Source organism: Nothoprocta perdicaria, unplaced genomic scaffold, assembly GCF_003342845.1.
Source record: "Nothoprocta perdicaria isolate Ctin4 unplaced genomic scaffold, notPer1 scaffold_4, whole genome shotgun sequence".
Classification (NCBI taxonomy): Eukaryota; Metazoa; Chordata; class Aves; order Tinamiformes; family Tinamidae; genus Nothoprocta; species Nothoprocta perdicaria.
In genome coordinates, this window is record NW_020455643.1 from 3365577 (window position 1) to 3391827 (window position 26251).

The 26251-nt window shown below is 39.2% G+C and overlaps 2 protein-coding genes across 2 annotated transcripts in view; one reads left to right on the top strand and one right to left on the bottom strand.

Moving 5' to 3' along the window:
- Positions 1 to 203: 203 nt before the first annotated feature.
- Positions 204 to 10797, bottom strand: PDCD10 (programmed cell death 10). The gene is made up of 8 exons (XM_026045270.1): positions 10554 to 10797; positions 9821 to 10031; positions 8967 to 9020; positions 7694 to 7811; positions 6956 to 7082; positions 4451 to 4529; positions 4017 to 4099; positions 204 to 2514 (listed from the first exon to the last, which is right to left on the bottom strand). Exons 2-8 carry the CDS (start codon positions 9914 to 9916, stop codon positions 2433 to 2435), a joined length of 639 nt encoding a protein of 212 aa, XP_025901055.1. The 5' UTR covers positions 9917 to 10031; positions 10554 to 10797; the 3' UTR covers positions 204 to 2432.
- A 4968-nt stretch (positions 10798 to 15765) lies between these two features.
- SERPINI1 (serpin family I member 1) overlaps positions 15766 to 26251 on the top strand; it is a 43917-nt gene continuing 33431 nt past the window's right edge. The window contains exon 1 of the mRNA XM_026045124.1: positions 15766 to 15850. The gene's annotated coding sequence lies outside the window, so the exon portion shown is untranslated. The remainder of the gene's footprint in view (positions 15851 to 26251) is intronic.

Here is a 26251-nt window from a genome sequence, read left to right on the forward strand (position 1 = left end):
ACTACCTGAGGCTTATTGCTATACTAGGTACCTTCACCTGATAAAGATGCTTGGAAGAATTGAGMAACAGTTCATTTCTTGATAGCCTTTGCTCAATTCCAAGTTCAAGGAATCGACTACCAGGGCATAACGTATCGCTCTGCTGGGGACACCAGTTATTAAAAAAAAATATGTAGGCRTGTGTGATTTTATTTATTAACATATATACATACACACACTTGGTTTTGAACAACCTGCAGAGCAGGTGTGTGAACACACCAKCATCATTCAAGTAGTGAGAAAGGTGGCCAGCACTAGCTCTTGTTCCTATTACTACTGCTCCTCTCTTGATTCGAGCAGTGAAAATCCCAAGTTTTGTTAAAACAGGCCCAGCACAACCCAAGCTTCACATGTCACTTGCCCTGAGCACTTGTCTTCAGCAAACACCCTTTCAATGCAAATTAACTATTAAAAATTATGTCTTTCCTTCCATYCACCTGCGTAGTTAGTTTTAGTTAAGCCATTGGTAGTAGGGTTAACTAGTAACTCAGCATCACCCACAAGGAAGACTAGTGAACCGTTTTGCCCTCAGGATTCAAAGATGCAAATGGATTCCTGGGCTAATTGCCTCCTTCCCAATTGCTAGCATCCCGTTCACCGCTTCCCCCAAAACAGCAGTTCAGCAGGTCAAGCTTCAATAGCTACCACACAGTTTTCAGTATAATGAACGTAACCTTTGCAACATGACTAAGCTCAATTTGCAGGCAAATACCACTGCCAAATCCCCCCTGCCACAACAGAAAACAACAGAATAGCAAAGCTTTCAGCACTCTCTCCTGTCCACAGTTTTAGGTAAGCATCAAACTCACAACTTATGTTCCCCCAAAGTCATTCACACCCCAAACCCTCCTTCACATCTTGGTTACATTTCAGCACTGCTGGTACATTTACCAAGGAAATTTTACTACGTACAGAGATACAATAAAAGATCCAGAGTATTTTAGAGGGGTGCAGGTATCATTCTTCCACTTCTGCACTTTTTCCATTTAGGCTATTCAAGCAGATAACCAAAGTTTAAGACCCAGCTGCTGTGCTTCAAGTAAGGGACCTTCCCCAGACGAGCTGGAGTGCACAAGGCCATGGTATGCAAAGAAATTCCGGCCATACCTTTTCACCAGCATTAACACCTAAACAAAGAACAGTCCTGTAGCAAATGGGCTCCTCCAGCCTGAAGGGATCTTCCCACAGACAGCTTCCACAGGGTTATAAACTGCTTCAGATTCTTCCCTAAATTTAACAGTAGCTATTTCAATGCCAAGACTAAGTAAGATCTTTAGAAATCAATTTTACAAATATTCTCGGTATTTCAAAATACACTCAACTTGTGTTTTGAAGGGGCATGCATGACACCGAGTAGAGCATGTGGGAGATTGCCACGCAACCAGAGCAACAAGATTTGAGTCTTTGTCCAGCAGTTCTTCATCATTTGATTAACAATGAAATTTCACAATCCAGGTCTCGCGTAGCTTGAATAAATAAAAACAAGAGGCTCTACGGATGCACAGCAGAAACATCACTGGTTTCATCACCTAGAAGTTCCCCCACCACCTAAAGGGGTGGCAAGATAAAAAACAGTTGTCTTAAAACATTAAGTTTGACCATCTGCTGCACACTCAGATGCATATTTTTAAGAAGTCATTTTGTACTCAAAATCCTGGAATATACTAGAAATAAAGCCTGCTAATCCACCACCAAATAAATAAATAAATATAGTGGGGTTAATTTCTACCAAAAAACATCCCACCTAATTTCTGGTATCCTTTATATTTTTGCCAGTGATATTTTAATAGATATTTTTTTCTGGGATTCTCATCTAATATTGGATGACAGTTAAAAATCTCAGCTTTAAAAGAAAAAGTCCTCACTTTTATACAGATCTAAACGGCCAGTGGCCTTAAAAACCCAAGTATTCTGATTTTTTTCCATTTAATCAATGTTCTGCAATTATGGAAAGATGTTATGCATTTCTGTTCACATACAAAAGGACAATCTAACAGATGTAAACTATTTATTGAATATTTGCCACCGATATTGTTAAATACATAATCTTGCAGCTTTTCGCTTTCAAGTTAAAATGTCAGAAACAGAACACCAAATATTTACAATTCTTATAAGGAATGTTACATAATGACACATTAAGGCGTAAATTCTTTTGGCTTATAATTCTGAAAAGAATGATAATAGCAAAAAGTGATGCAAAGTCTTCATTGTGAGATTATGATTAAGCTACAATGTTTTACAAAAATATGGTGTAAGATGGCAATAATCCCATTCAAAATCCTGCATTAGGTCCCTTCAAGAGGGGCTGATAATTTATACAGTCAAAACTTTAAAATTTACATATAAAGGTACCCTATCCACCATTGAAAAGTACAACTCAACATATACAGTTTTCAGGCCACAGTTTTGAAGGTCTGGAGTATCAAGTTGGTTTGATGAATTAGTCGGTTGGCACTTATGAACACATTTATTGCCCTGTTAGGGAAAAAAAAAAGATATTATTTTAGACAATTCCATAATTGTGTCATCTCATTGAATAAGACATAGCATTAAATCTTGGTAATTAAATGTATTAGCATCTAGGTTTTGCAAGAGAAACATCTGGGTATGTTTCATGATATTCTCATCTACCTTAAGTTTACAGCCGCAAAAGCATTTCTAGACCTACCTATCGTCATCATTTATTGGCAGGAACTTCTTTAAGTTTTGACTCTCAATCATTTAGTTTTGAGATTCTAAGTAAAAAGCATTGAACAGATGGTCATTAAATGTCTTTTTTTTTTTTTTTTTTTGTCCCTGGAGCTGAACACAGCACTCTGATCACTTCAAGCAGCTCTTTCCTTAAATACTGAACAAGCACACATGCAGAATCAATATTCCATTTTGTTTCCTCAGATAAAGATAAGAACGGTGAGGTCACTACATCTTTAACTAAGTAATTGTATCTCTAAGTATGACTGTATCTTGTTAAGTGTTACCACCTTTTGGTGGGGCCACACCAACTTACAGGGCATGCAGCTCTTAAACGGTTAAATTATTTCTTATTCCCAAAGAATAAGGAATTCAAGTCTTATTACATATCTTGCAAGGAATCCCACCTATGAAAGGCATTTAAAAGCTCAGGCCCAACACATGGCACAGCACTGACTTCCCACAAGGCTTAAAGCTGGTCTCTAACTATGCTTGGGGTATGTGCCCCTACATGTGTCCTTTGAGGGGCAAGGTGGTATTCAYAGCTGGGTTCCCAGGACTCCTTTCCTTTAGGAACACACTATCACCTGGATGTTTTACGCCTTTGCTGAGTTCAGCAAGACCAGCAATGCAAGTCAGTTCTCATCTGTAAAACGGCATCATGTAGAACACACTTTGGTACTGTAAAAACCCGAGAGGTATAAGCTCAGCATCCCAAACCCCTGCTACAATGAAATACAAGAAAAACAACTTCAAAACCCAAGGCCTGGAAAAAAAKCCTTGCTTAATTGACTAAACCACTAGTGAGAATAAGAAAAAAAAAAAAAGAAAAAAAACAATGCGCCGAGTCATTTCATGTGTTACAACATACCAAGCTATGAAGAAAGGAAGATAAAAATTTAAGTCACCTTAAAATGCTGCATAAGGTGTTTTGCAAATGATATTTGGAAATAAGGAAGTTTTGCTTGTATATACATACACAAAACACCACAGAAGATGACAGAACTTAACCACATGTGTAAATTCAAAGCTAATGCTGTATGTRGGTGTTGTACAGTCTTACCAGTCCCTTCCCACAACTCAGAGGAGGAAAAAGGAATACTATTTTAAACTATTTTAAAGCAGCCACAATAGTCTGAACCTAGGTGGGAAAAAACAACATTACACCAGCCCTGGGGAAGGTGTTTGCGACCAAAATCTTATCTGACTTTTCTTATCATGCCAGTAAGTGAAATACAAGATTTTTTTCTTCCTCATTAACCACAGTTTGTGATAAGCATACTCACTTTCCATCTTTAAAATAGGTTTTCAGGGTATCACTGAAACTTTTGGAGTATTTTACAAACTCTTTCTTTTGGTGCTCAAGTGCCTAAGAAAACGAACAAACAAAACAATATCAGAAGTAGAATCTTCAAGCAACCATATGCCACAGTGAGAGCATATTTAGTTAAAAATAGAAAGAGGAAAATAGGTTAAAATATGCACATTCAGGAATTTAAATAATTTAGAAGACATACAGAGAAATTATCCTGTTCCCACTAAACTGAAACTTTTAATAATACAATTTTCTTGCTAAAGCAATATGTTTAAGTGAAGTTTTCCTGGGCTACACATTCTCATTTTATCATCCATTAGTTAAGCTCTCCTATTCATCCTTTGACCATCAGGATATGCTTCTTATATTATTAAAAGAGCCATATAAAGAAATTATTTCACATACCCTCCGGTTCTGGTATTGATATTTCTTGAAGACATTATTTACTGTGTCAAGAAGCTCCTTTATTGCACTTGCGATGTCCCTATTTGGCAATAAAAAGATAGTTGTGATATCCTTAAATAAATAWCCATAAAATATCCATACATTTTCTTAATTAAAGGCTGGAATGTAATGCCCTTACAGCAGACAAACTGCTCTACAAGCAGAGAAACTCTATTTCTTAAAACAGTCTCTACTTTACAGAATGAATGTCAGAAAGGATGTGAGAGACTTTAAGCAAAGAGCCTGTCAAGTTGCAAGTAATCCACTGGGTATCAACAAGTTCATTTCTGTCTAGGAGCACAGGGCTCTTTTCAAAAACTCTCTACCCTTTTTACTTTTTTACGCATGGATCTGGCTACATGCAAACAGGAGCAGAGTTGCTAGTATTTTCTACAACTGTTTAAGCATTCAGACCTAAACACAGTGTTGATTCTTCTTTTTTCCACATTAAGAGTCATTCTCTATGGTGAAGTGTTTTGTGATTAGCATCACAGAAGCAACAGAACAAAAAATGTCTTTGTGGAGACAGTGACAGTAAAGAGATCTCYTGTCCCTCCTCGAAGAGTGGAGATTGTATCCTGTGCAATTCAAACTGATCAGAAGGGCCCACCCTTAATAAGATATAGCATTCCCTGCTGCTGTGTTGAGTAGTAGTTACCAATACTTTGGATTAAAATTCTTCATTCCTTGGCCTAATACCATAAGGAGGTGTCAATAACATCAGGAGAGTCAGAATTGTAGCTTTGTGGGGGTATGATGCATTACCTTTGATAAATGTATTATTTTGATAACTTTTTGTATTTCAGAGAACTCAAGATAATTTACTACTCACTAGGCAGAGTGTACAGAGATGCAAAGTATTTTTCTACTACAGTTACCAAGTAATTTTTTTCTTCTGAGATCAATGACATTTTAAAAATACATCAATACCGTACAGTGAATGTGAAATTAATTGTGGGTTTTCCAATAAACCAAGACTCCACATGAATACAACTTTGTTTCATATTTAATATTTGTCATTCTCCAAGTGTTCTCTGCAATCTTAAGATACAAAAAATCTCTACTGACTTTATTATCTTAAGAAGGAWAATTAAATACTTCCAACTCCTTGCTGAAGCCACCAACTCCAAAGACAGAATGCCCTTTGGATTACAAAAGAACTTGCAAGCAAGGGTTGTGAGGGTAGACAAAAGATTMAAATGGGACAGGAGCAAAAATGGGTCAGTTTAACTAACTGGTTTGCCAAGTACTTTCACTAAATGAATGAGTCTGTCCTCAAGAACTCTCTGCAGGAGGCAGAACCCCTCCCACACTCTGCTGTCAGACTCGTTGCACAATCTGTTCATCTGATCCACAGCAAAAGGAATCTGTGTGTGTGCAAGTGACAACAGAATAAAGCCCATTCGGAGAGGAACTCAACTGCTGACAAGGTTTCCCAGTGTCAACGACACTCCACATCCTATTATCTTCCTTGCTCTTTGCCTGTACTCCAAGGAAAAAGGACTCCCTAGTCTCAAATGCTAGGAGGGGCACTATGTTTTTGGGGGAAGGATGGGAGAAGAGGGAAAGTGACTTCAAGGAAGCTCTTTATTGGATATGGATAAGAGGCAAAATTATMAAAGTCTTACATTATATAAAAATGTTGCATAATACTGCCTAACTCTCTTCTTGAAGAAGTCCTTTTGAGTCCTGCCACCCTAACAGTACATAAGCAGCTCTATGTGCACATCCATGTTACAATATGAAAGACAGCAAATGAATATAAACATGAAAGTAAAGGAAATTATATACTCGATATCCATTAAACAAATGCCGTTACATTCTCCTAGAGTAGCTCTATAGCTTCATGTTCATGTGGTTGTCATATCTTTAAAATAAGTTGCAGAAGTTTAATAGAATTTCAGTATTGCAATTAAGTTGCTGTCACTTTAAAGGTTCCATCTTTAATCCACAGATTTTTTCCTAAGACATCAACAAAATTGTTCCTACGCATATTTACTATTTTATATTTCAGAGTCATGAACTAGAGAATTGCACCCAGGGGTAGAGTGATATTCTAGGACTTCAAGGAAGGTATCACACTAGTAACATTGTAAGCTTAGGCAGCCATTTTAATTAATTCTTTAGCAGTGAAAGTGGCATAGTATAATTGGATTCAGAATCTTACGTGCTATGCAACTCTATATGAAGATCACCGCAAACTATTTCTTACATGAGCAAAAAATGAATTTAATTCAGCTTTTCATGATTGCTGGAACGGAAGTGTCATCTGGCAACAGAAGTTAAGCCCAAGAAAAATTAATGAAAAAAATCTAAATTTTTTCCTAATAATCCTGACTTGGCCTAGCCATACTCCCCAGGAAGCAATTACCTTAGCAAGTACCAGCACAAAATTGGTTTTTGTCATGTTGAAGGACAAAGTGTTTGGAATCTGATCTGCAAATAAATACATTATGTAGCACTTACTTGATTGTCTGAAGAAACCTCACTCTGTCATTTATCTCATCAGGAATCTTACTAAGAATCTGTTTAAGTGCTCGTGCCTTTTCATTCAGGTCTTGGAATTCTGGTTCTGGTCTTTCAATCATATATTCTAACAAGAACAACATTCAAATATTCCATTAGTTTCTCATGACAGCTAAAATTGCTACTTCACACAATGCAGCAGTATCCCCACGTCACATTTCAAGGTGGAAACAGCCCATAATAGTCACACTCACAAAATGGTAATGCATACACTTTGCATCGACAGAAATATAGCATAAATACCCTTCCAAATGGAAATATGACAGGAAAGAAGCCCATTTTGTTTTATCAGTGTGAGACGCTGAAAATATTACACTAAGTGTGGTCTAAAAATACTTCACAGCTCCTTTTTGCCCATATAGCTACTGTTAATAATTTGAAGCATGGAAACGAAAGACAAGTTTTATTCTCTTCCTCCATATTTGCTTTTTCCCTAGTTGTCTAAATTGCAAAGGCAAAAAATGCAATTCCCCAAATAAGCATAAACTCTACACACTCATTCTCTCCCTCTTTCTCTTATTAGCCCAGTATTCAGACAGCACTACTGCTCTACTATGCTGAATGAAAGGAAATCTACTACGAAAAACAACTTTTGTAAACAGGTACAGAGAAATGCAGATTCCTTGGTAACAACATAATTAATGATACTAATATTCAACGTAAGGGATGAGATTTTACCTTCTACATCATCAGCTGCCATACGCAGAAGAGACTCTGTGAAGTTCACATCCACACTCTTCTTCTCCAGAATTTTCATAATGATGTCCTGTGTGAGACCTGGATTTTCTTTTTCAGCCTGCATTGCAAAGGTTTTTATTTAGACATGCAAGACATGAACACTGCAAGCATAAAGGTTGACTTTCATGCAACACCCTTCACACACAGCAGGGGTTTGCTAGAAACTTTAAGAGTCTAATGGGCTTAAGCAAGCAGATTACATTGCACATCATTCCTCTGCTACAATATCCATTTTTCTTAGATAATATCAGGGGTTTTCCATAAGGAACTTTCCTAATACGCTCTTCTATTCATTTCAACTGGAATAAGAAATATTCCATATTAAAACACTATACATTCTGTTTTACTCCTATAAACAAATTCAGAGTGAATTGACATCGGAAGTATTTACACTGTGTTGCTATCAAAAAGACTGTACTGTATTGAACAAGAGAAGTTTAGAACTACCATTTTTCAGCATCACAGTTTTTTCACTACTGGCATTTCGCTTAGCAGTTTAGCGCCAGTTTTTAAAACATTTTTTTTTTTTTTTTAACATCTAAAAGCTCTAGTTGAGAATCAGGACTGTCTACACACTGTCAAATTTAAATGCAGAGACAGGGAAGTATTATTTACACTGCTCACAAACTAACAAGGTATATTACAATTATTCTTTGTCTAAAGAAAAAAAGAAAACACCATTACCGTTAAGAAAAGCACCAGGAAAAAAAACTATTTGTAAAGATTTAAAATACGCAAAATAAAAATTCTAAAAGGAAAAATCCTTTTTTTCTCTTCAATTTAGAGCTAGGAGCAAATACACAAAGCACTGAACCTCCTCTCAGCCAAATAACAAAATTCCATATACATTCATTTTTAAAAATAATTTTTAAAGTTTGCTACATTCCTATTTCCCCATAAACACCTACTCTAAGTATCCTGGTCATGGTATAGACCACAATTGTTACCTTTACCTCTTTTTAGCCATGGCTTTCAGATTCCTATTCATGACATGCACCGCCGCACTTCCCTAACTTACTGGTGGATATTACCAATCACTTATTTTTATAGAGACACACATATGTATTTAAGATTATGGATTAAGAATAAGGCTATCTTAAAACAAACAAGAAAAAAAAGGACAAAGCAATGAAAGAGCTGAGAGTTATTTCAAGCTTTATTACAGAGAGTTTACACTCCAGATAATCATTCCTCAATACAAGTTGCTGCTCACCTTAATAAAAGCTGCTCTCAGTGTCTGAGCTGCAGACAGATTTACTCTTTCTAGCTGCAATGAAAGCAGAATGATTAGCAATTCCAATGTTATAAGAACAAAGCAAGTAGTCAGGTCTTACCTTAGAGAGCAGAATGGAAAGGGAACAGACAAAAATCTGAATGAATGGTCTGATTTGAAGGACAGTTAAGTAGATGACTCCCAAAAGGAGAGGAAAAAAAAAGCATAAAAAAGGCCAAACACATCACTGGACATGTTTTTATTTTGTCCAGCCTGCAGCTGCAGTTCCAAAGAAGTCTTGAAAACATCCTGACTATCCCTAGAGTTTATGGACAGAGAATCTTACGAAATTAAAGCCACTAGCAACAAGGATACTATGCTGTCCACAGGTAACTGTAGGTTACTGGTCATTAAATGCAGAAATTACCAAAATTAGAGTATATCATCCACTATTAGAGTTGAAATATATGCAGAAAATGCCCAAAAACTTACAATAAAAAAAGGAAACACTAAAATAATGATCTGTAAAGGAAGGGCACATTCTGAAATACGTATAATTTTACCAGGATAGTTGGTAAACTTTAACTTCTATGTTGTGCATAGCACTGTCTATCAAATTTTTTGGTGAAAATCACATCTAGTGCAAAACTTACRGAAGAAAGATCACGGCCAAGATAACTAACAACCTTTTAGTGTTGCCTTAATGGAAAGGATTAAAAAAAGTCCATAGAAAGAAGATAGTGTTAGAGGCATGGCAGACAGCTTGCCATATCAAGATGAGCAACCCACTTTTGTGATCAAATTTCGCAATTAAATGGGTTTATTGCATTCTAAAGCAAAACCACACAGCTTACCTCATTGAAGACAGGGTACATAACTGCATAAAGTGGCATGGAAACCATAGAAGTGGTCTCTGCTTCATTCTTCATCTCTTCCATTGTCATCCTCATTCAAAGCCCCACTTTTCAGGAAAAATGCTATAGAAGCATAAAACTCCTCATTCACTGACGCGTTTCTTCTTTTTCTTCGTCGTGCAAGAATAAAGAACCTAAAAAGTATCCCGTCCTTAGGATGCGCAAGGGGAGGGGAGAAAAAAATAATAAAGAAAGAATGCTTATGACTGAAGTTTTCTAGAAAATAAAACAACCAAAACAACTTTAAGTTTACGACTGCCCAGAAAGTAGGAATTATTTTACAGATGGAGTTTAAGGGAATATGTTTCTACTTAATTAAATTTCAAAATCCTAGTTCAAAATTATTAAGTCATCACGTATCTTCGGAAGGTACAAAGCCGAAAAGCTTTGACTTAAGTTTTTGCATAACTCATTTGCCCCAAAAGTAGTGATTTTATTTAATATGAAATACATAAATCTTGCCACGACAAGTAAGTAACCATGTAAGATATCTGTCAACTCTCATACATGAAAAGCTTTTTTTAATAGCATTAAACGATGCAAACCCAAAATATCAGTACGTGTGTTAAGACAGAGTTGGCACTAAAACTAGATATCTATTCCAAAATATAGAGTATTTGTAGCAAGCTATAATTCTGCTGTAAAGCACACTAACAAATATTACCAAACATACCTCTCAGTATGCCTGCTTCCTATGTGTTTGAGTTCTGAATACTACATCTTTGTTTTCATACTAGCAGAAGTCTTGTTTCCATTGAGGGTGTGTCAATAGACATTAATGCAATAAAAACTGCTCCAGTAACTGAATCTAATTTTTGGAAGTTCTCCATCCAGTCCAGCTCATCCWTTCTAACATGGAATGATCACTGGTCAGACTCAGAAGCAATCTGGAAAAAAGGTCACCCTGTCGCTCATAAGAAGTCTCTATAAAAGTATGCTGTCTTGTCTCAACATTTTAGTGTAAAGCCAACTCAAAGGGAATTTAACAAATATCACAAGCTATAACTGTAATCAGTATCACTTCTCAGGAGTTTGAATAGTTAAGCCCAAACRTTTCTTCTTGCTATATTCTTCCTTATGCTCTGCAGCGGCTAAGAGTTTTCTGCATAAAACCATTTACATTGAAAAAGAAGTTCCTTTGGCCCAGGACAGTTACAAGTCCATATTCATATCATCACACTTTGCGGTGTATGTACCAAAATTCTTCCTAAGTTATAAAATCATGCAAACTCTCATACACTAGAAGGTAAATTCTAGTCTAAACAAGTTTTCATTCACAACTGCTGGTACAGCAAGCACTAGTCRTCCTATTTATTACAGGTGCATATTCCCTGTACTAAGTAACTCGGACACATCAGGGGTAGGGGGAGGCACAGAACTGTTTGTTTTACTGGTTAATTCTGTGTTTCTGCAAGTTCAAAGAAATAATCAAGGGATGTGCAACACAAAGGTAGACCTCTTAAAAGGGCATTTCCAGATTAATTTACTGCATTTTACCTAAATTATTATCATGAATAGATTTTTTCCTTAGTTCAAAACACCATATCAAATAATTGAACAATACTTTTGATTTTGGGAGGACAAAATCAAACATTAGATAAAATTAAACTGTTAACCAGTTAGCAGTATTCACATGAAAAAAATGCTAACTGAAAAGATGTGTTTTATGATAGTGAAAAATATTATACCATGGACTATAACGAACCCACATACTCCTGAGGAGCCATAAAGGATTATTAATCTATAGTACAGTTTAATCTGCCATATAGAAACAAATACACACAATCTATCACCTTTTTACCAGAAATCAAGACACACACACCAANGCAGAATTGGGATTTGTATTAATATAGAAGATATACACGTTGTGACCAAAGAGGTAGTTTTAAAGACACGCACATAAAAATCTAAGTGAGAAACATCAACCCTTTTGTTGCCAGCCTATGAAGACAAATATAGTCAAGGTATCATTAGCCCTTGTTCCCTGTTATTCTATAAACCCTTCCATTTTCCAGAAGATAAGCRCATGACACACAACTACCTAGTGTATTTGTCTGTTAATATTGCCACACTATACATCTTACATGCACGTGCAATGAGTTCTTTACATCTTACACATACATTTTAGGCGTGTCTTTAATAATAAAAAATAGCAGAAACAGTAGCTTTTCAAAAACAAAACCAACAAACAAAACATGCATTTGYTTGTGTTACAGAAAGATAGTTTCTCACAGCTCTACTAAAATATAACCCTGATTATGGACTGAATTGATATGGACAGCAAAATCACCTCTATTGCTTAAATAAACATTAGAAATTCAATGTGCCTTTGGGGAGGGGGGGCTGTCTACAGCCAAAATTTAAATGAAAATTATCATGCCCCCCCCCCCCTTTTTTTTTGTCTGTGATCAAGACTTGTCACATATCAAAACCTAGGGCATCACTGTCTTCTGAAAGCTTGACTCCAGTTCATTGGAAACTCAAAACCTTCTTTTAATTGAGATAAGTTTATACAAGTTTCACTAGCTACTTAACTGAAGTTTCACGTTCTCAAGAAGAGGGAACGAAACTGTGAAAACGTGATGTTAGAACAGCACAGTGCAGCTCTGTGCTAATTTAGCTCAGACAAATCCTGGCAAATTACTATCAAAAGACACACAAAGTTGTTTCTCACCTGGCATAAAACTTGTTAAATGGGGTATGAGAAGACAAGAAAACAGTGAGACTGAACAAACACAGACTGCCAGATACACACTGCATGTAAGCCTGACTGATTACAGTGATCCCACAGATTCCAGCACAGCCCGTTAGCCAGGAATTATAACTAAGTCAAGCTTCTTTACACGGCATCAGGTGAAATCAGACAGAGACAACGAACAGGAAGGATTCAAGGGAATTCAGGGATAATTTAGAGATTCTACTCTGATAGCAATGCTGAGGTACCTGGCTACAATCCTGTCTGCTTGGTCTCAAATCAAAACCATCAAACTCTATGAAGAAAGATGTGTTAGCATGGACTATATTTTCACTGTCAATACAACTCCACCCTTTAAAGTATGAGCACTTAAGTATTACTATTCCAGTTATTCACAGTAAGCACTGGGAGAATCTGAATTTTGTTCACTTGCTTTATGAATTTTACTACTGCCACTACTGTTAATAGTGACCAAGGTGAAAGTCTGCTTTCCCTAATCTACACCACTGACAGATTTTTGGTAAAGCACTAAATCCAGCAGCAGAAATACAGAGCTCTTAGTGCAAATATCAGTATGGTCTCCTGTAATCTTCCCCAAACTTGCATTTGCTTCTTGGCCAGCATGAACGCCAGTACAATATCTATAAWCATAAAAAAGGTGTTTGTTTAATCATAGCTTGTCAAATTGTGTGTATACAGAACGCAGCATCTCAGTTTCTCTGTTAGAATTCTAGAGAATTTTTTTTTTTTTAATAACAGAAACCTTACGTATCAACTGGCATAACCCAGGATTCAAATTCTACCACCAGTAGACCTACCCATGTTAGAACACTGCTGTCTCTACCCAAGTCTCCAGGCTATATACATCTTATGTAGGGGATCAGAATATACTATTTAAACTGCACACACACTGCCAGGCAGCTTGGTTGCTTTGTCATGTTTCCCTTAATAAGAGCCATTTAAAAACAGATTAAAGGAGACAGGAGGAAAAAAAAAAAAAAAAAAGCTTCTTCCTTTCCAGACACTAGCTTACCTGCTAACACTACACTTCCTTAGAGACTGTAATCTTATACCATTCTATAACTTAAAATATATGAGTATATAACTCATATAAGACATGAGTAAACGACATGGGTTATTTAAAGTATAAAGTATATAAAGTCATTTAAGCCTTTTCTTCCTTTAAAAATTGATGAGGCTTCGCGATGCATTTGCAAAAAGACTGCCAGAAAACGCTAAAGTAGCTGATCTTTCAGGCCCAGACCAGCAAGGCTTTGGCTAATTAAGAATACTAAGAAGGTAAGGCTGGCTTGAGACATTTGGAAGCTAATTCCTTGTCATACCCTTTCAGCAGGCTGCCTGCTCGAGTTTTCCGAAGGACAAGGACTGAAGAACCAAGCCTAATCAATATATATCTCCTCCAGTGTACCCCCTGAAAATGGTTAGTAACACATTTCAGGAAAACACATAAAAAAATCCTCAACAAAACAGTAGATACATTAGCTTTATTTTAAAAAACTCAGAAGAGACTTCAAAATTCAAGTTTTAACAGCTGCTTTCAGAGCATTCATGGGAACCAGTGCATAGCCCAGCTATGACAACTTCCGTTTCAATAAACAGTAAAGACAACCAGAAACAGTTAAAAAGGCCCTTTAACTAGTTCTACCTTCCTATTTGTACATCCAACAGCGTCACTGAAAAGACTGCAAAAAGAATATTCTTAGAAGACAGCATTGAAGTTTTAAAAGGATTTTAAAATATTGTGGCTAAAGAGATAAGCAGCTCCCAAACACCCATCCATGGGCGCTATAGCCACTCACACTTGGGTTCATCCTGACMAAGCCTGACTGCTCATGCATTATTTTACTGTGAGAGTGATTCCTGTGAGTAATTCAGCAGTCACACAAACCCAAGCAGTCCCCTTCGAGAATCAGGTCAAGCCCACAAAAATATACAACCTCGTTCTAAAATCACTCATAATTAATTCACACTCTCTTGTYATACTGAACTTGAAAATGAGGATAATTTAGTCCTTCCTAGTAACAATAATAATCTACATTTTGTGCTTGCTACATGCAGAACAAGAGCCTCCTTGACTGCACCTCAATTTCACCAGTTACCAAAATGAAAGTTATTTTAACCGAAACAGGTCGCTATTTTTAGCACACATAATGGCAACAACATATGCCAGCTTCTCTTCCAAGACGTTCCCAGCCCCTCCTTGGGGGATTTGGAAATAAAGCAAATATTCCTGCCTCCATTCGTCTATCAAGCACCCTGGGAAATGGGGCACTAACAAAACAATTTTCARGCAGCCAAACAGAGGCCTCCTCCCCACCGGGCTGAGGAGGCTCCTCGCAAACATGAGGACGAGCTAAAAATACACACTGGGCCTGGGCGGGCCGGGCCTGGCCGGGCACCCGCCTCTCTCTCCCGGCCCAGGCTGCGGCCCAAAGCCCTGAAGGGCCCCGAGCAGGGGGCGAGGAGGGGGGTAACGGGCGGCGGGAAGGACGAGGCCGCGCCACGCCTCGCTCCAAGGGGAACCCTGGGGCCCKGCCAGGCCGCCGAGGCGCCGGGGGGAAGGGGTGGACGAGGAGAGCGGCGGGAGCCCGTCGCTCCCCGCTGCCCTCGCCTCAGGGCGGCGTAGCCAGCGGCTCCCGCCCGAGCCCTCGGGCAGGCGCCGGTGCTCGAAGGCCGTTTAGGCTCTTAGCTCAGCGCAGCCCCGGGGGGAGAGCGAGGCCCGACGCAAAGGCACTAGCGAGCCCGGCGCCTCTCCTGCGCTCCCTGCCGCCAGGGCGGGCGCTCCCCGGGCACACGGAGCCTCTTACCGTGCGCCGCGGCCCGCCGAGCSCCCCGCTCCCCCGTGGGCTTCGCCGCCGCGCCGGAAGTGCCGGGAGAAGGAAGCGGCCGCCGCCGTTACCGCACAGCAGGCGTTGTCCGGAACTAGCCGGCGGCAGCGACGGCCGCGCGAGGGCTCCTGGGAAATGTAGTCCGGGAGCCGCACCGCCACACTCCCCACAATGCAACGCGGCGTAGAGGAGGGAGACCCTGGGGAGGAGCGGGCTGGAGAGAGCGCGGGGCGGGGCCAGGCGCGGGGCGGCCCGGGGGGCGGGGCCAGACGCGGGGCGGGGCCAGGCGCGGGGCGGAGCAGGCGCGGGGCGGGGCCGGGGATATGAAGGCGGCGGCAGCGGCACCGCCACCACTCCCCGTGGCGGTGGAGTGGGGAGTAGAGCGAGCTSTGTAGYGTYTGTATCGGCGGCTGGCGCTCGTGGACGGTGAGTGCGGTCGTGCTCTCCGTGCTGGAACTCACGGGGAAGGTTTCCCGGTRGGGTCCGGCTCCCTCGGTTCCGGGGAGCTCGTCCGTGCCGTTGTCGTAACGGTCGCGCGCAGCCGTTGGCCGCGCGCGAGCCCGACCGTTAGCGCTGAGGGGAGGCGGTGGTGGCCTGGGGCGGGGGGAGGTGTCTCCGCTACGAGCCCTTGGAGGGAGAGGGCGTTAGAAAACAACCGCCCCGGCTGGACCGGCGCTGTGCGCGGGGGCTCGTCCCGGCGAGGGAGCCCGTCCCGGCGAGGGAGCCGCGGGAGCGCCGTTCCCGAGAAAGCCGCGGCGAGGGCGGTCAGTGCTCGGAAAGCCCCGGCGCGGAGCGGCGCTCCGCAAGTGCCCTCCTCGGGGCTTTCCCCGCTGGAGCGGGGAGGAGGGCGCGTTTCTTCTGGGCGGGAGTGATAACCAGGAAGACTGAAAGATGTTTTAAAGAATTATCTGTCCCTTCCCTGGTGCCAGGGCATGGCCATTTATGCATCAAACTGTTGTGTGCAGTCCTGTATATAGATACAGCTCCCTCTGTATCCCATGGGTGGCCCATGCTGCCCGCTTGACCCACGGCTCTTGGCAAGTTTGTGACTATGAGTAATCCCCGGGTGTCCAAAAGGAGAAGTTCCACCTCTAAACTTGCAGTATCCTTCCTTTTACTGCTGTTAATGTTATAAACCATATCAGGGCTCAGAAAACGGTAGAAATACATGATTTTTCTTTTCTTGTCTCTTAGGAAATTTAAATGAACTAGCATGTTATTTGCTAGAGAGAGATTTGAGATTTCGGTAACTGTGTTACTGAAATGGTTTAGATTAAAAGCCTTGTCTGTGAGAAATGAAACACAGATCAAGTGTGACTCAGTTCTGGGTTTCTATCTGTGTTTGTGTATAGCGATATGAAAACTTTTTTAGTATTATTATGGTCTAATATTAAGACATTCTGATGCCAACAGATGAATGGATGTGGGACTGAAGGGGTTTGTGAAGCATTGGCTGTACCCTGTTCTTCGAGCAGCTTATTTCAATCAGATCAATATATGATCAATATAGCACACACTTCATATATCTGAGCTTTAAGTGGATAGTCAAAGCTTGCATAATGTGTGAATTGTTTCAAATCATCTATTAGCTTTGATTCCTTCAATCTCATCTTACTGCCTTGGATATAATCAGTATTTTTACTGTGCCTGCTTAGATGAGACTACCAACATGTAATCTTATAGACTGCAATGCACGTATATGGTATTTTATTCTTCTGGTGAACCCAGTGTTTCAAAATAAAACTGCMAAAATTCACACAGTTGAAGTGGTACTAGTTTTTAAACTAGAATATTCTGCACTATATATATCCCTCTAACAGATGTGTACTGCTGTGGTCTTGGTTACAGCTTTGTTATATGTTAGAAAAATCTGACTGGTTTACTTAAGGCACAGCTTTCCTCATTCTGCTCTATGAAAATGGAAAAACTGTGGTGCTAAATGGTTCTTGAAAATAAAGCCAACTTCAGTATCAGCTGTGTAATTAAACTTCAGAAAGGCATGTAGCTAACAAATATTTGCACAACACAAGATGGAAGTTAAAAATACCAAGTTGTTTTCTTCTCAAAAAAGGGAGTATGGAATTAGCAAAGTATAAAAGATGAATTGCGTGTTTTGAGGGCAAGCTGAAAGCAGGACTTGMCAGACTCAACAGGGAGAGAGCAAGCAAGGCTGGAACTTCTAAAAGGGTTGCTGCTTTTTCTGCCTCTCCTTGGTTTTGTTTCAATTTTATTAGATGGTGAGTGGGGGGGAAAAAGGGATTTGGAGTTATCAAAAAAAAAAAAGCAAGGAGCCTTCAAATTTTTAACTACTTAATAAGATATGTATAAGATATGTGAATGTTTGAGATCAACATCTCCACATCTCCTGTACCGGAGGGGGTACTTGTACTACCACCTGTATGGTGGAAAGATGCAGAGATGCAGTTCATTTTTTGAATCACTTTTTCTCTAAAATTTCCCAAATCTTTCCTTTGTTTAATTACTTTTGGTAAGCAAATCAGGATAGTAAATAAATGGACATCTAAAGTGATGAGTAGTTAGTTAGGTATTGCAGAATTAGAAAGTAAAAAGGCAACCCAGGCTTTCCTTTTGAGAGGAAAAATAGGAAGCCTTAAGGGTTATCTTACCTTTGCCGTAACATAAATTCTGTCCATGAATGGAAAGCTCTTCAGCACTATTTATGTGAGAGATTACCAAGAGTAAAATAGAATTTATGTTCTTGATTTTTTTCTACTGGCTTAATATCTGCAGAGGAGAAGGCCTACTTATGTAACTGGAGCAAAATAATCCAGTTCTGTTGAATTGGAGCAATCTCATATGGAAAGTGTATGTGCACACGTGGGCAAAGCTCTTCTGTGGCTCGCTTGGCTATAAAACAGCTTTGCCTCTCACTGCTTTTACCTTAAGACAGATGTAGTGCTTGGCTACAGAATTGCACAGTGTCTGAGAACAAGATGAGTGTTTGTGGCATTTGTTCCCATTCTCCTGCAGAATAGAGTCTATATTCATTTTCAGTTCTGGTAATATCTATTAGTGCAATTGAAAATGAAGAATATAGATTGTTCTATTTTGCTCTTGGTTATCATTCACACAGTGTAATTTAATAGTTCTAAATGGATTTCTATTCATGAATAGAACTTTGTTTGCCTAACAAATAATGTGCAGTCATGTGCAGGAGATGATGAGACCAGTAACTTCAAGACAGGAAAAAAATCCYATGGCTATGTAATAAGGCTTAGGATTTGGTCTTTTTTTTTTTTGTTTACACTTGGTATGTAACATTCAAACCAATGCAATAGGCAGATGTGTAAACAAACTATCAATCACATGAGGAATATCTTATTTCTTTTATTCCTTAGATAATTTAATATGGATATTGGATGCAAATGTTCACCATCTCCATCCAGTGAGAGCACAAATTGCTGCCTCTAAATGAGAGGTCTGAAATTTTTGGTCCTCACTGAAAGACTGATGGGATCTTTCTTTACTTTCCCTCCCCCAAATTCTGTTTTCAAGTTGATTGCATATTGTATGCATGTAGATACGAAGATATCTGGTGCATTTTTGCTAAAACTCAAGCTAACTAGATTGCCTTATTCTCTGTATTAGACCCTCGGACACATACAGGCACATTCATGCTTTTCCTCCACCCAAATAGAGCTTTTGACTTCACTGGTTCTTCAAGAAAAGACCTGTTGTCTTTTCCTGTATAACAATGTTCTCTTTTTGTCTGTTCTGAAGTTGAAAACTTCTAATATCTAATTTGGTGGCCTTAAAATATGTGATAATGTAAGTTCAGATCCTGTTTCATTTAATATGCTTCAAAGCTATTGATGGTGAAAACTGTGTACTGTGGCTAGTGTGATGAAAACTGAGTTGTCCACTTAGATTTTGGTATTTTAACATTATTTTAAAGCAACTGTAGCTGTGGAACAGGAAAAGAAAAACTGTAYTGATAAAAGCTAATGAGTTAGATGTGGCTGGCTTTTAGGTTAATAAGAGTTGACCTTTTGTGTTAAAGGATTTATGTCTTAGCCAAGTGCTTAAAAATTACAGTAACCCCTAAGAAACATTTTTCAGGTCTTAAGACTTTTTTCCATAAAGAAATWATGACAAATAATATTACTGTAAGAAGGAGAAAGCTAAATGCTGGTTGCATTTCGTTTTAGCTAAATAGCTGAGTTATTGGTCAGGAGGTGTCTTTGCCTTTGTGTATTTCAGCTGTGCAGTTGCTACAGTATCACCATTGCATCTAAACAAGGAGTTGTTTATTAGTGCAAAATGTTTCTAATCTGTTGCRTATGTCTGAGAAATCTCAAGTCACTGTGACCTTGATTGCACTAACGGATGATTAGCTGCTCCTAGAAAGATCCTGATGTCTGTCAGGACTGAAACCACAAGTCCAGGGGAATTTTTTTAAATAAACATAAGTACTTGACTAGGAAWGGTCTTTCCGAGACCTGGAACAATGTCTGTTATTTTACGTCTCTTTTTCAGTCCTTGTAGAGGGTTTGGGGAATTTCTATCTTTGAGTTCTCAGTTTCTTCCTACGTTCAACATCTTCAAGACTTGTTTTCTCTGATGAGGTTTGCTTAGTAGAGGAAAGTAAACACAAATTGCCTTTCCACTAATATAATTTGCCCAAACTTGCTCCCTAACTCCATTTTGGACCTCCTCCTTTGCAGAAATGATTCAGTTCCATCTCCTGCTTCTCCTGCGGATTTTGTGGAGTAAATCATAGGACTTGGCCTTACACTTTTGACGCTTTTTTAACTGACCTTGATATGTCAAGGTAATGCCAGGAGCAGTGGAGACAGCCTGTCTGGTTGCCTCACTGTCACTTATCTGCCGGAGACTACCTCCTGCCTTTGCAGTGTAGCAAAATCACATTTTTCCAGTAACTCGTGTTTCCAAGTCTAAGGCCATATTCTCTGGCCCAGCTCTTCCAGTTTACATCAGTTATATAAGTAGTAGTTAGAATAGGTTTAAAGATTTACGGTGCATCTCTTCACAAAGACAGTTTTAATGTACCAATTAGAATACTTATACGCATAAGCTAAAGCAGTTATTGGGGCATTTCATGGCTGTGTACTTCACATAACAATTTGAGATCACTGAAGCAACTCAAGCAACTCTTTTTATTAGATATCTTTTTTCATATAATATTTGCACTAGTTTCTAAACAATTTAAAAACCATCAAAAGTTAAGGCCATCTGAGCAACTGACTAATATCACATCTTCAACTATACATCCTGTTGTTGCAAATGATACCTAGGTCTCAACCTGAAGAAAAAGGAGGTAAAGAGTGTAGATCCATGATATCCTTTTCATCTGGCAAAGTAGGAGGAAGATGAGAAGGAAGCCAAGTTATTTTTACTGTAAATATGTCAATTTACTGAGTTGTTAATTTCAGATTATTCAAAAAGCAGGAGGAGGCAACACTGCTGTCTGCCAAAACCAAAGTAATTAGTGGGAGTCAAAAGATGTCTAGTGATTCCTACTAGAGTAATAAAGAGAAATAAACTACTCTTATTGAGCTCAATGTGTTAAAATGGTTACAGTTCTATTTTATTTCTAAAAGCATGTGTGCTTACATATGGTGAGCAAAAAACTCCTTAAAGTAGATTTCCTTATCCACAATAATTTCCAGACAGCAGGTGTTTGAAAAGAGAAAAACAAATGTCTTCATGTTTCTAAAATAAAGATTCTGTTACCACTTGTCAAAGCTGATATCTGAGCTCTCTGCCTTCTCTTTCCTAGGCTAAACAGGCCCAGCTCTCTCAGCCTGTCCTCATAAAGAGATGCTGTAATCCCTGGACCCTCTCCAGTAGCTCCACATCCTTTTTGTACTGGGAAGCTCAGAATTGAACACAGTCTTCTAGATGTGGCCTTGCTAGGTCTGAGTAGAGGAATGGAATCCTCTCTCTTGACTTGCTGGCAACTTTCCTTCTAATGTAGCCCAAGAGCCCATTGACTTTTGGGGCTACCAGGGCATGTGGCTGGCTCRTGGGTGACTTTTTTTTCTGTCAGGACTCCTGGGTCCTTCCATGCAGAGCTGTTCTCCAGAAGGTGATCCTCAGCCTTTACTAGTGCTGGGGTTATTCCTACCCTGGTGCAAGACCCTACAACATTTTGTGAACCTTGTGAGGTTCCTACCTGCCCATCCCTCCAGCCTGTCCAGGTCCCTCTGGTGTATCAGCTGCTCCTTCCAGTTTTGTATTGCCAGCTACCTCATTGATGCTGAGCTCTGTCCCTTCATCCAGGTCACTGATGAATAGCTCGAGCAGGATTGGGCCCACTTCTGTCTCCTGGGGGACACCACTAGATCCAGATCTCTGTGCAGCTCTTTAAGCTCTACCACCTGGCAAGTTTTCAATTCACCTTACAGCCCACACATCTAACMCACCATCCCTGGGGATGCTGTGGGAGATGGTGTTAAAGCTTTGCTGAGGTCAAGGCAGACAATATTGACTTCTCTTTCCTCATCTACAGAATCAGTCCTATCACAGAAGGCTGTCAGATTGGTTCAGCATTTCCCCTCTGTGAATCCATGCCAGCTACTCCTGGTCATCTTGTCCTTTATGTACACTGGGATTTACATCCAGGATGAGCTGTTCCTCACTTTTCTGGGGATAGAAGTGCCTGCCTGGCCTGCAGCACTCTTGGGTGCATCCTGTCAGGGCCTATGGAYTTATGGATGTCGGGTTCACGTATGTGATCTCTAACCTGAGCCAAGGGCAAATCTTCCTTTCTCTAGATTTCTTCTCTTGCCTCCACAGTCTGGGCTTCCAGAGGGTTGGCCTTAGTAAAGAATGAAGCAAAGAAAACCTTCAGTGACCTTGTTAAGGGAGGGTTACAAAAATGAGAGGCAGCTCAAATCCTTTTAATGTGGTATTAAGGTTCAGGTTTTGGTTAGGTTGCTTTTCTGTCCTGCAGTGATGTCGTGAAGGATGTGTGTATATATAGGTATCATAGGAACGAGAACATCTRCTGTCAATAGGTAGTTGACGTATGTCAAGGATGTTTTGACTCTGTKCTATGTCATTCCTGTGTTGGTTTGGCCCACCTTCTACAGGGGTTTGGGGGTGTTTTTGAGTTACTTTTTGAAATAAGCATGAGTGACTTTACTGTCTTCCCCCCACTACCTTCCTAATGCTGAATTAGACTACTTAGTGGTTACATTACTTAAGGAAAAAATAGCTGCCTTATAAGCCAGAGAGAAGTGCATGCTAATGAATGGCTTTTCTTCTCCTGCCCCTTATTTAACACTCCAGCTCAGCTGCATGAAGAGCTCTATATACATTTCTATTGGGGATTAAGGAAGGAATGTTCTTTAGATGAACAATATCTGACAGACCTAAACAGTCTGGAACAGTGTTTGTGGTGGCTCATAGCTGTAGGTGCTGCTGTTCTTCCATGTCAGGACAGGTTCCCAAGGCATGTCCCATGCTTGTCTGAGCACAGCTTCTGAATTCCCTATCATCTGTGTAGTCACTTCATACCCTACCCATGCTTGTTGCTTCCCCTAGGGAAGCATCTGAGGCACWGCAAATATCATGGTAGCACAAACATGAGGATTTGAGAGCTTTTTGGAGTCTCTACTTGCACAGAAGCTACGCCTTAGCATTATCTGTAGCTGCAAGTTTCCATCTGCTCTTCCCGCAATGCATACGTTGAAATAATAGGGGAAACCAAATACAGGACCTATGAGGTGATATTAAGAAAAAGAAGGGAGCGGGAATGTCTTAAGAGATATATGGAATAGCTGAGCTGATAGCAAATTTGCATGCAAGTGGAAAAAAGAAATTATTAAGTTAAAAATTAACTAGTAAGTAGATGTATTTTGTGAGGATGGATTCTATGAAGGGGGGGAAAAAAAGGCCATCAGCTAAGCTTTTATATAAGAGTAAGGAAAACCTACTTAACGTATCAAAATGTAGACAGCTTGTTAGCTTGAAATAACTGATGTCAGGTCTTCATCTACCAAGTGAAAGCAAAATACCAATTAGTTTCAAGAGGCAGAGCTTTCATTTACAGTGCAAATGAGTTTTGGGGGATCTGGAAACACATTTCTCCATGAGAACTCTGGCATGGCTGGTGTTAGTTGGAAGAAGGAGCCAGCAACACAGGGCCAAATCTGCATGTAGGAATTCTTACAAAGAGCTAGGTCAATCTGATGGTAGACAATATTGAAGAGGTATGTCTACAATAGCAAGTGTTACCACTACTTTTCATTTAGGGATTGGCAAAGGCTACTTGAACTGATATTTAACATCTCTTCCTAAATATTTTTCTAATTTATTTAAGATGGCTTGGAATAAATTTTATGTCACTCTCCAGTCTTTGAGTTTTTACTTAATTCCTTAAGAGCTATAGGGCTTGAACTCCTCAAAAATGTAACTGAGGTACTAAAAGAAGAACAAAATAGCTTTTTACATTCATGGATTATATTGGCATCTAGAAAAGGATTAGATTGGCCTATTTTTCTGGAAAATAATAATAAAAAAAGTAGCCCTAATGGRAAACTTCTTTTTAGAAAGGAAAAAAGCTCCCCCTCTATCTTTTGGGGGCAGGTTATTTAATCTCCTTAACTTGCATTTCTCCAGCATAAAAGGAAAATGATGGTGATTGTGAGGCATCTGGTTTGTTAAAAGGAAAAAGTCAATTTGAATCTCATAATACTTTTAACAGCTTTAATGTGTTGCATATAGTAACTGTGTGGCATAATATTCTTCAGGCATGATGATTTTTACTGTCCCAGAGCTGCTTGGTATAGATTTCTTAGAGATATCAGATCATTCATACTAGGTACTTTAAGGATAAATGGTACTAAAGATCTTGGAGGGAGGGTGCTCTGTAAATCTTTCTGTGCAATGGATGAGTAACACTTTGTCTGAATGACACAGCTGTAAATGCTGGATAGTGTGCGAGTTGCAGAGATGTTTTATACTGCCCTATGAAAGGGGTGCACTGTGTCATGTGTGTGTCTGATTTGCTACATACATCCAAAACACTACAGGAGATCATTAGATTTCTATATGCTCCGGTGGGGGGGAAATCAGCGTTAAGCGGGATTTCAGTCAAGACTGTGAAAATACTTGATACCCCTTTTGAAATGAGGGATTTTTTCCATCATTGAAGTCTTACAAATGTGTGGACGTAGGAGAAGGCAGCATGCTAACATGAAATTTGTTTTTTATGCTAATATGGAGTAGATCAGCATTGAAATCATTTTTTCAAAAAAAMCCCAAAACCTATTCCTTAAACAGTAATAGAACTACTTTAGATTACTTGAGGCAACATGCTTTTTCTATATAAGGCTAGTTTACCTCAAATCTGGATGAAGATCTTTTATCCTGAAATTGCTGCTAAACTCACATTCTCATATTTTACCTGGTTGACTACACTAATGTATTTTTGACTGTTTTAAGCTTGTACACAACATAGTTAATTAAGATATGCTGTACTTTTCCCTAGAGTCAAAGTATAATGTTCAGCTGACCAATTTGCATGAATAATCCATTGCAGTGAGTCATTAATTTAGAAGACAAGCTACGGTAATTGATGTCTCTATGCAAGCTATGGAAGTGCTCATGGAAATTCCTTATTTTTCCTGTYTGTACACTTTAAATGTATTTCAGAAGGTTTCATGCCATGAGTGGTGTTAGGCTGTAGTCTCCGAAATGGATCGTTCTGAGAGGATCCTGCTGTTTCTATGGGAGTAAGAGTTTGAAGTGGAGAATGTCAAATAAATGTTACTTGGAAAAGCTGAAAATCATGAGACTTGGTTCATCTAATGTACTGGCTGAACCACTGTATTAGTTTTTGAAGTTTCTAGTAACAGTGTGTCACTGCTGTAAAAGAACAGTTGCTTTATATAATGTCTTTCAAAAATCTTGGTGATATTGTATCTGACAATACAAATTGGTACTATAAATGCTAATACCTAGTATAAGAGTATATATTTAGATGTCCCTGTGTTCTAATATTATGCAAGTGATTAATGGATGAGCTGATAGCATGTTTCTGTTTCAAAGCTTGCATGTCAAACGCTGAATGCATTTTGTTGCTACTTGCACTTGAGAAGATAATTTGTCACGCAATTCATAAAACCCTTTAAAATTAATTTATACTGTAGCTATGATGTCTATATGGCAGGAAAAGTATTTTGCTTCCTTGGTAGGATTTTTTTCCCTTTTCACTCATAACTGAAATGCTAGTTGTCTAGTCTATACTTAATGCATGACAGTTTGTTCCCTTTATCTTGCCTTCCAACCAAGAAGGAATCGGCTAGGTCAGTGTTTGGAGGGAAGTCTACAGCTTGGTGGTATTTCAGTAGCACTTTACAAGTGAAACAGTAATCCAAAATAAAGGCATCAGATTGCTGAGTATTAAAGATCAAGTTGGTTTTGGTTGGGGGGAGTGTTTTTTTACTTCCTGTATTTTAAAAAACATACATTCTGTATCTGAATTCCTCTTTTAAGGAACCCAAGATGGTAGTCATTGCTTTTACTCTTTCAGCTTTTTACAGCGTTTTGCAGAATGATTATGTACCTTGAAATCTATTTTTGTAATAAAAATATAAAGTAGAATTTTATGTTTATGAAAGGTTTTTCATCCTTTTTTTATGCTTATGTATGTGAAGTATAGTGGAATTCAAGTCTTTCAATTGACTACAATGGATATGGTAAAATACAGTACTGAAATACAGTACTGAAATGGTTTTATTCTGTAAAGGAATTTTCTTATGTACTTATGTTTTTAATGAATGAGATGCACAGTTGCTTATCGGCATAGAGCCTTGGCATTAGTGTTTCTACATGTAT

What these genes read in the sequence shown, in the direction of transcription:
- PDCD10 (XM_026045270.1), bottom strand. Translation starts at nt 9,916, where the DNA reads ATGAGGATGACAATGGAAGAGATGAAGAATGAAGCAGAGACCACTTCT. An exon ending in TGAGAGCAGCTTTTATTAAG is followed by an intron (nt 7,812 to 8,966) that starts GTGAGCAGCAAC and finishes TTTGCAATGCAG; the next exon opens with GCTGAAAAAGAAAATCCAGG. An exon ending in ATCAATACCAGAACCGGAGG is followed by an intron (nt 4,100 to 4,450) that starts GTATGTGAAATA and finishes TCGTTTTCTTAG; the next exon opens with GCACTTGAGCACCAAAAGAA.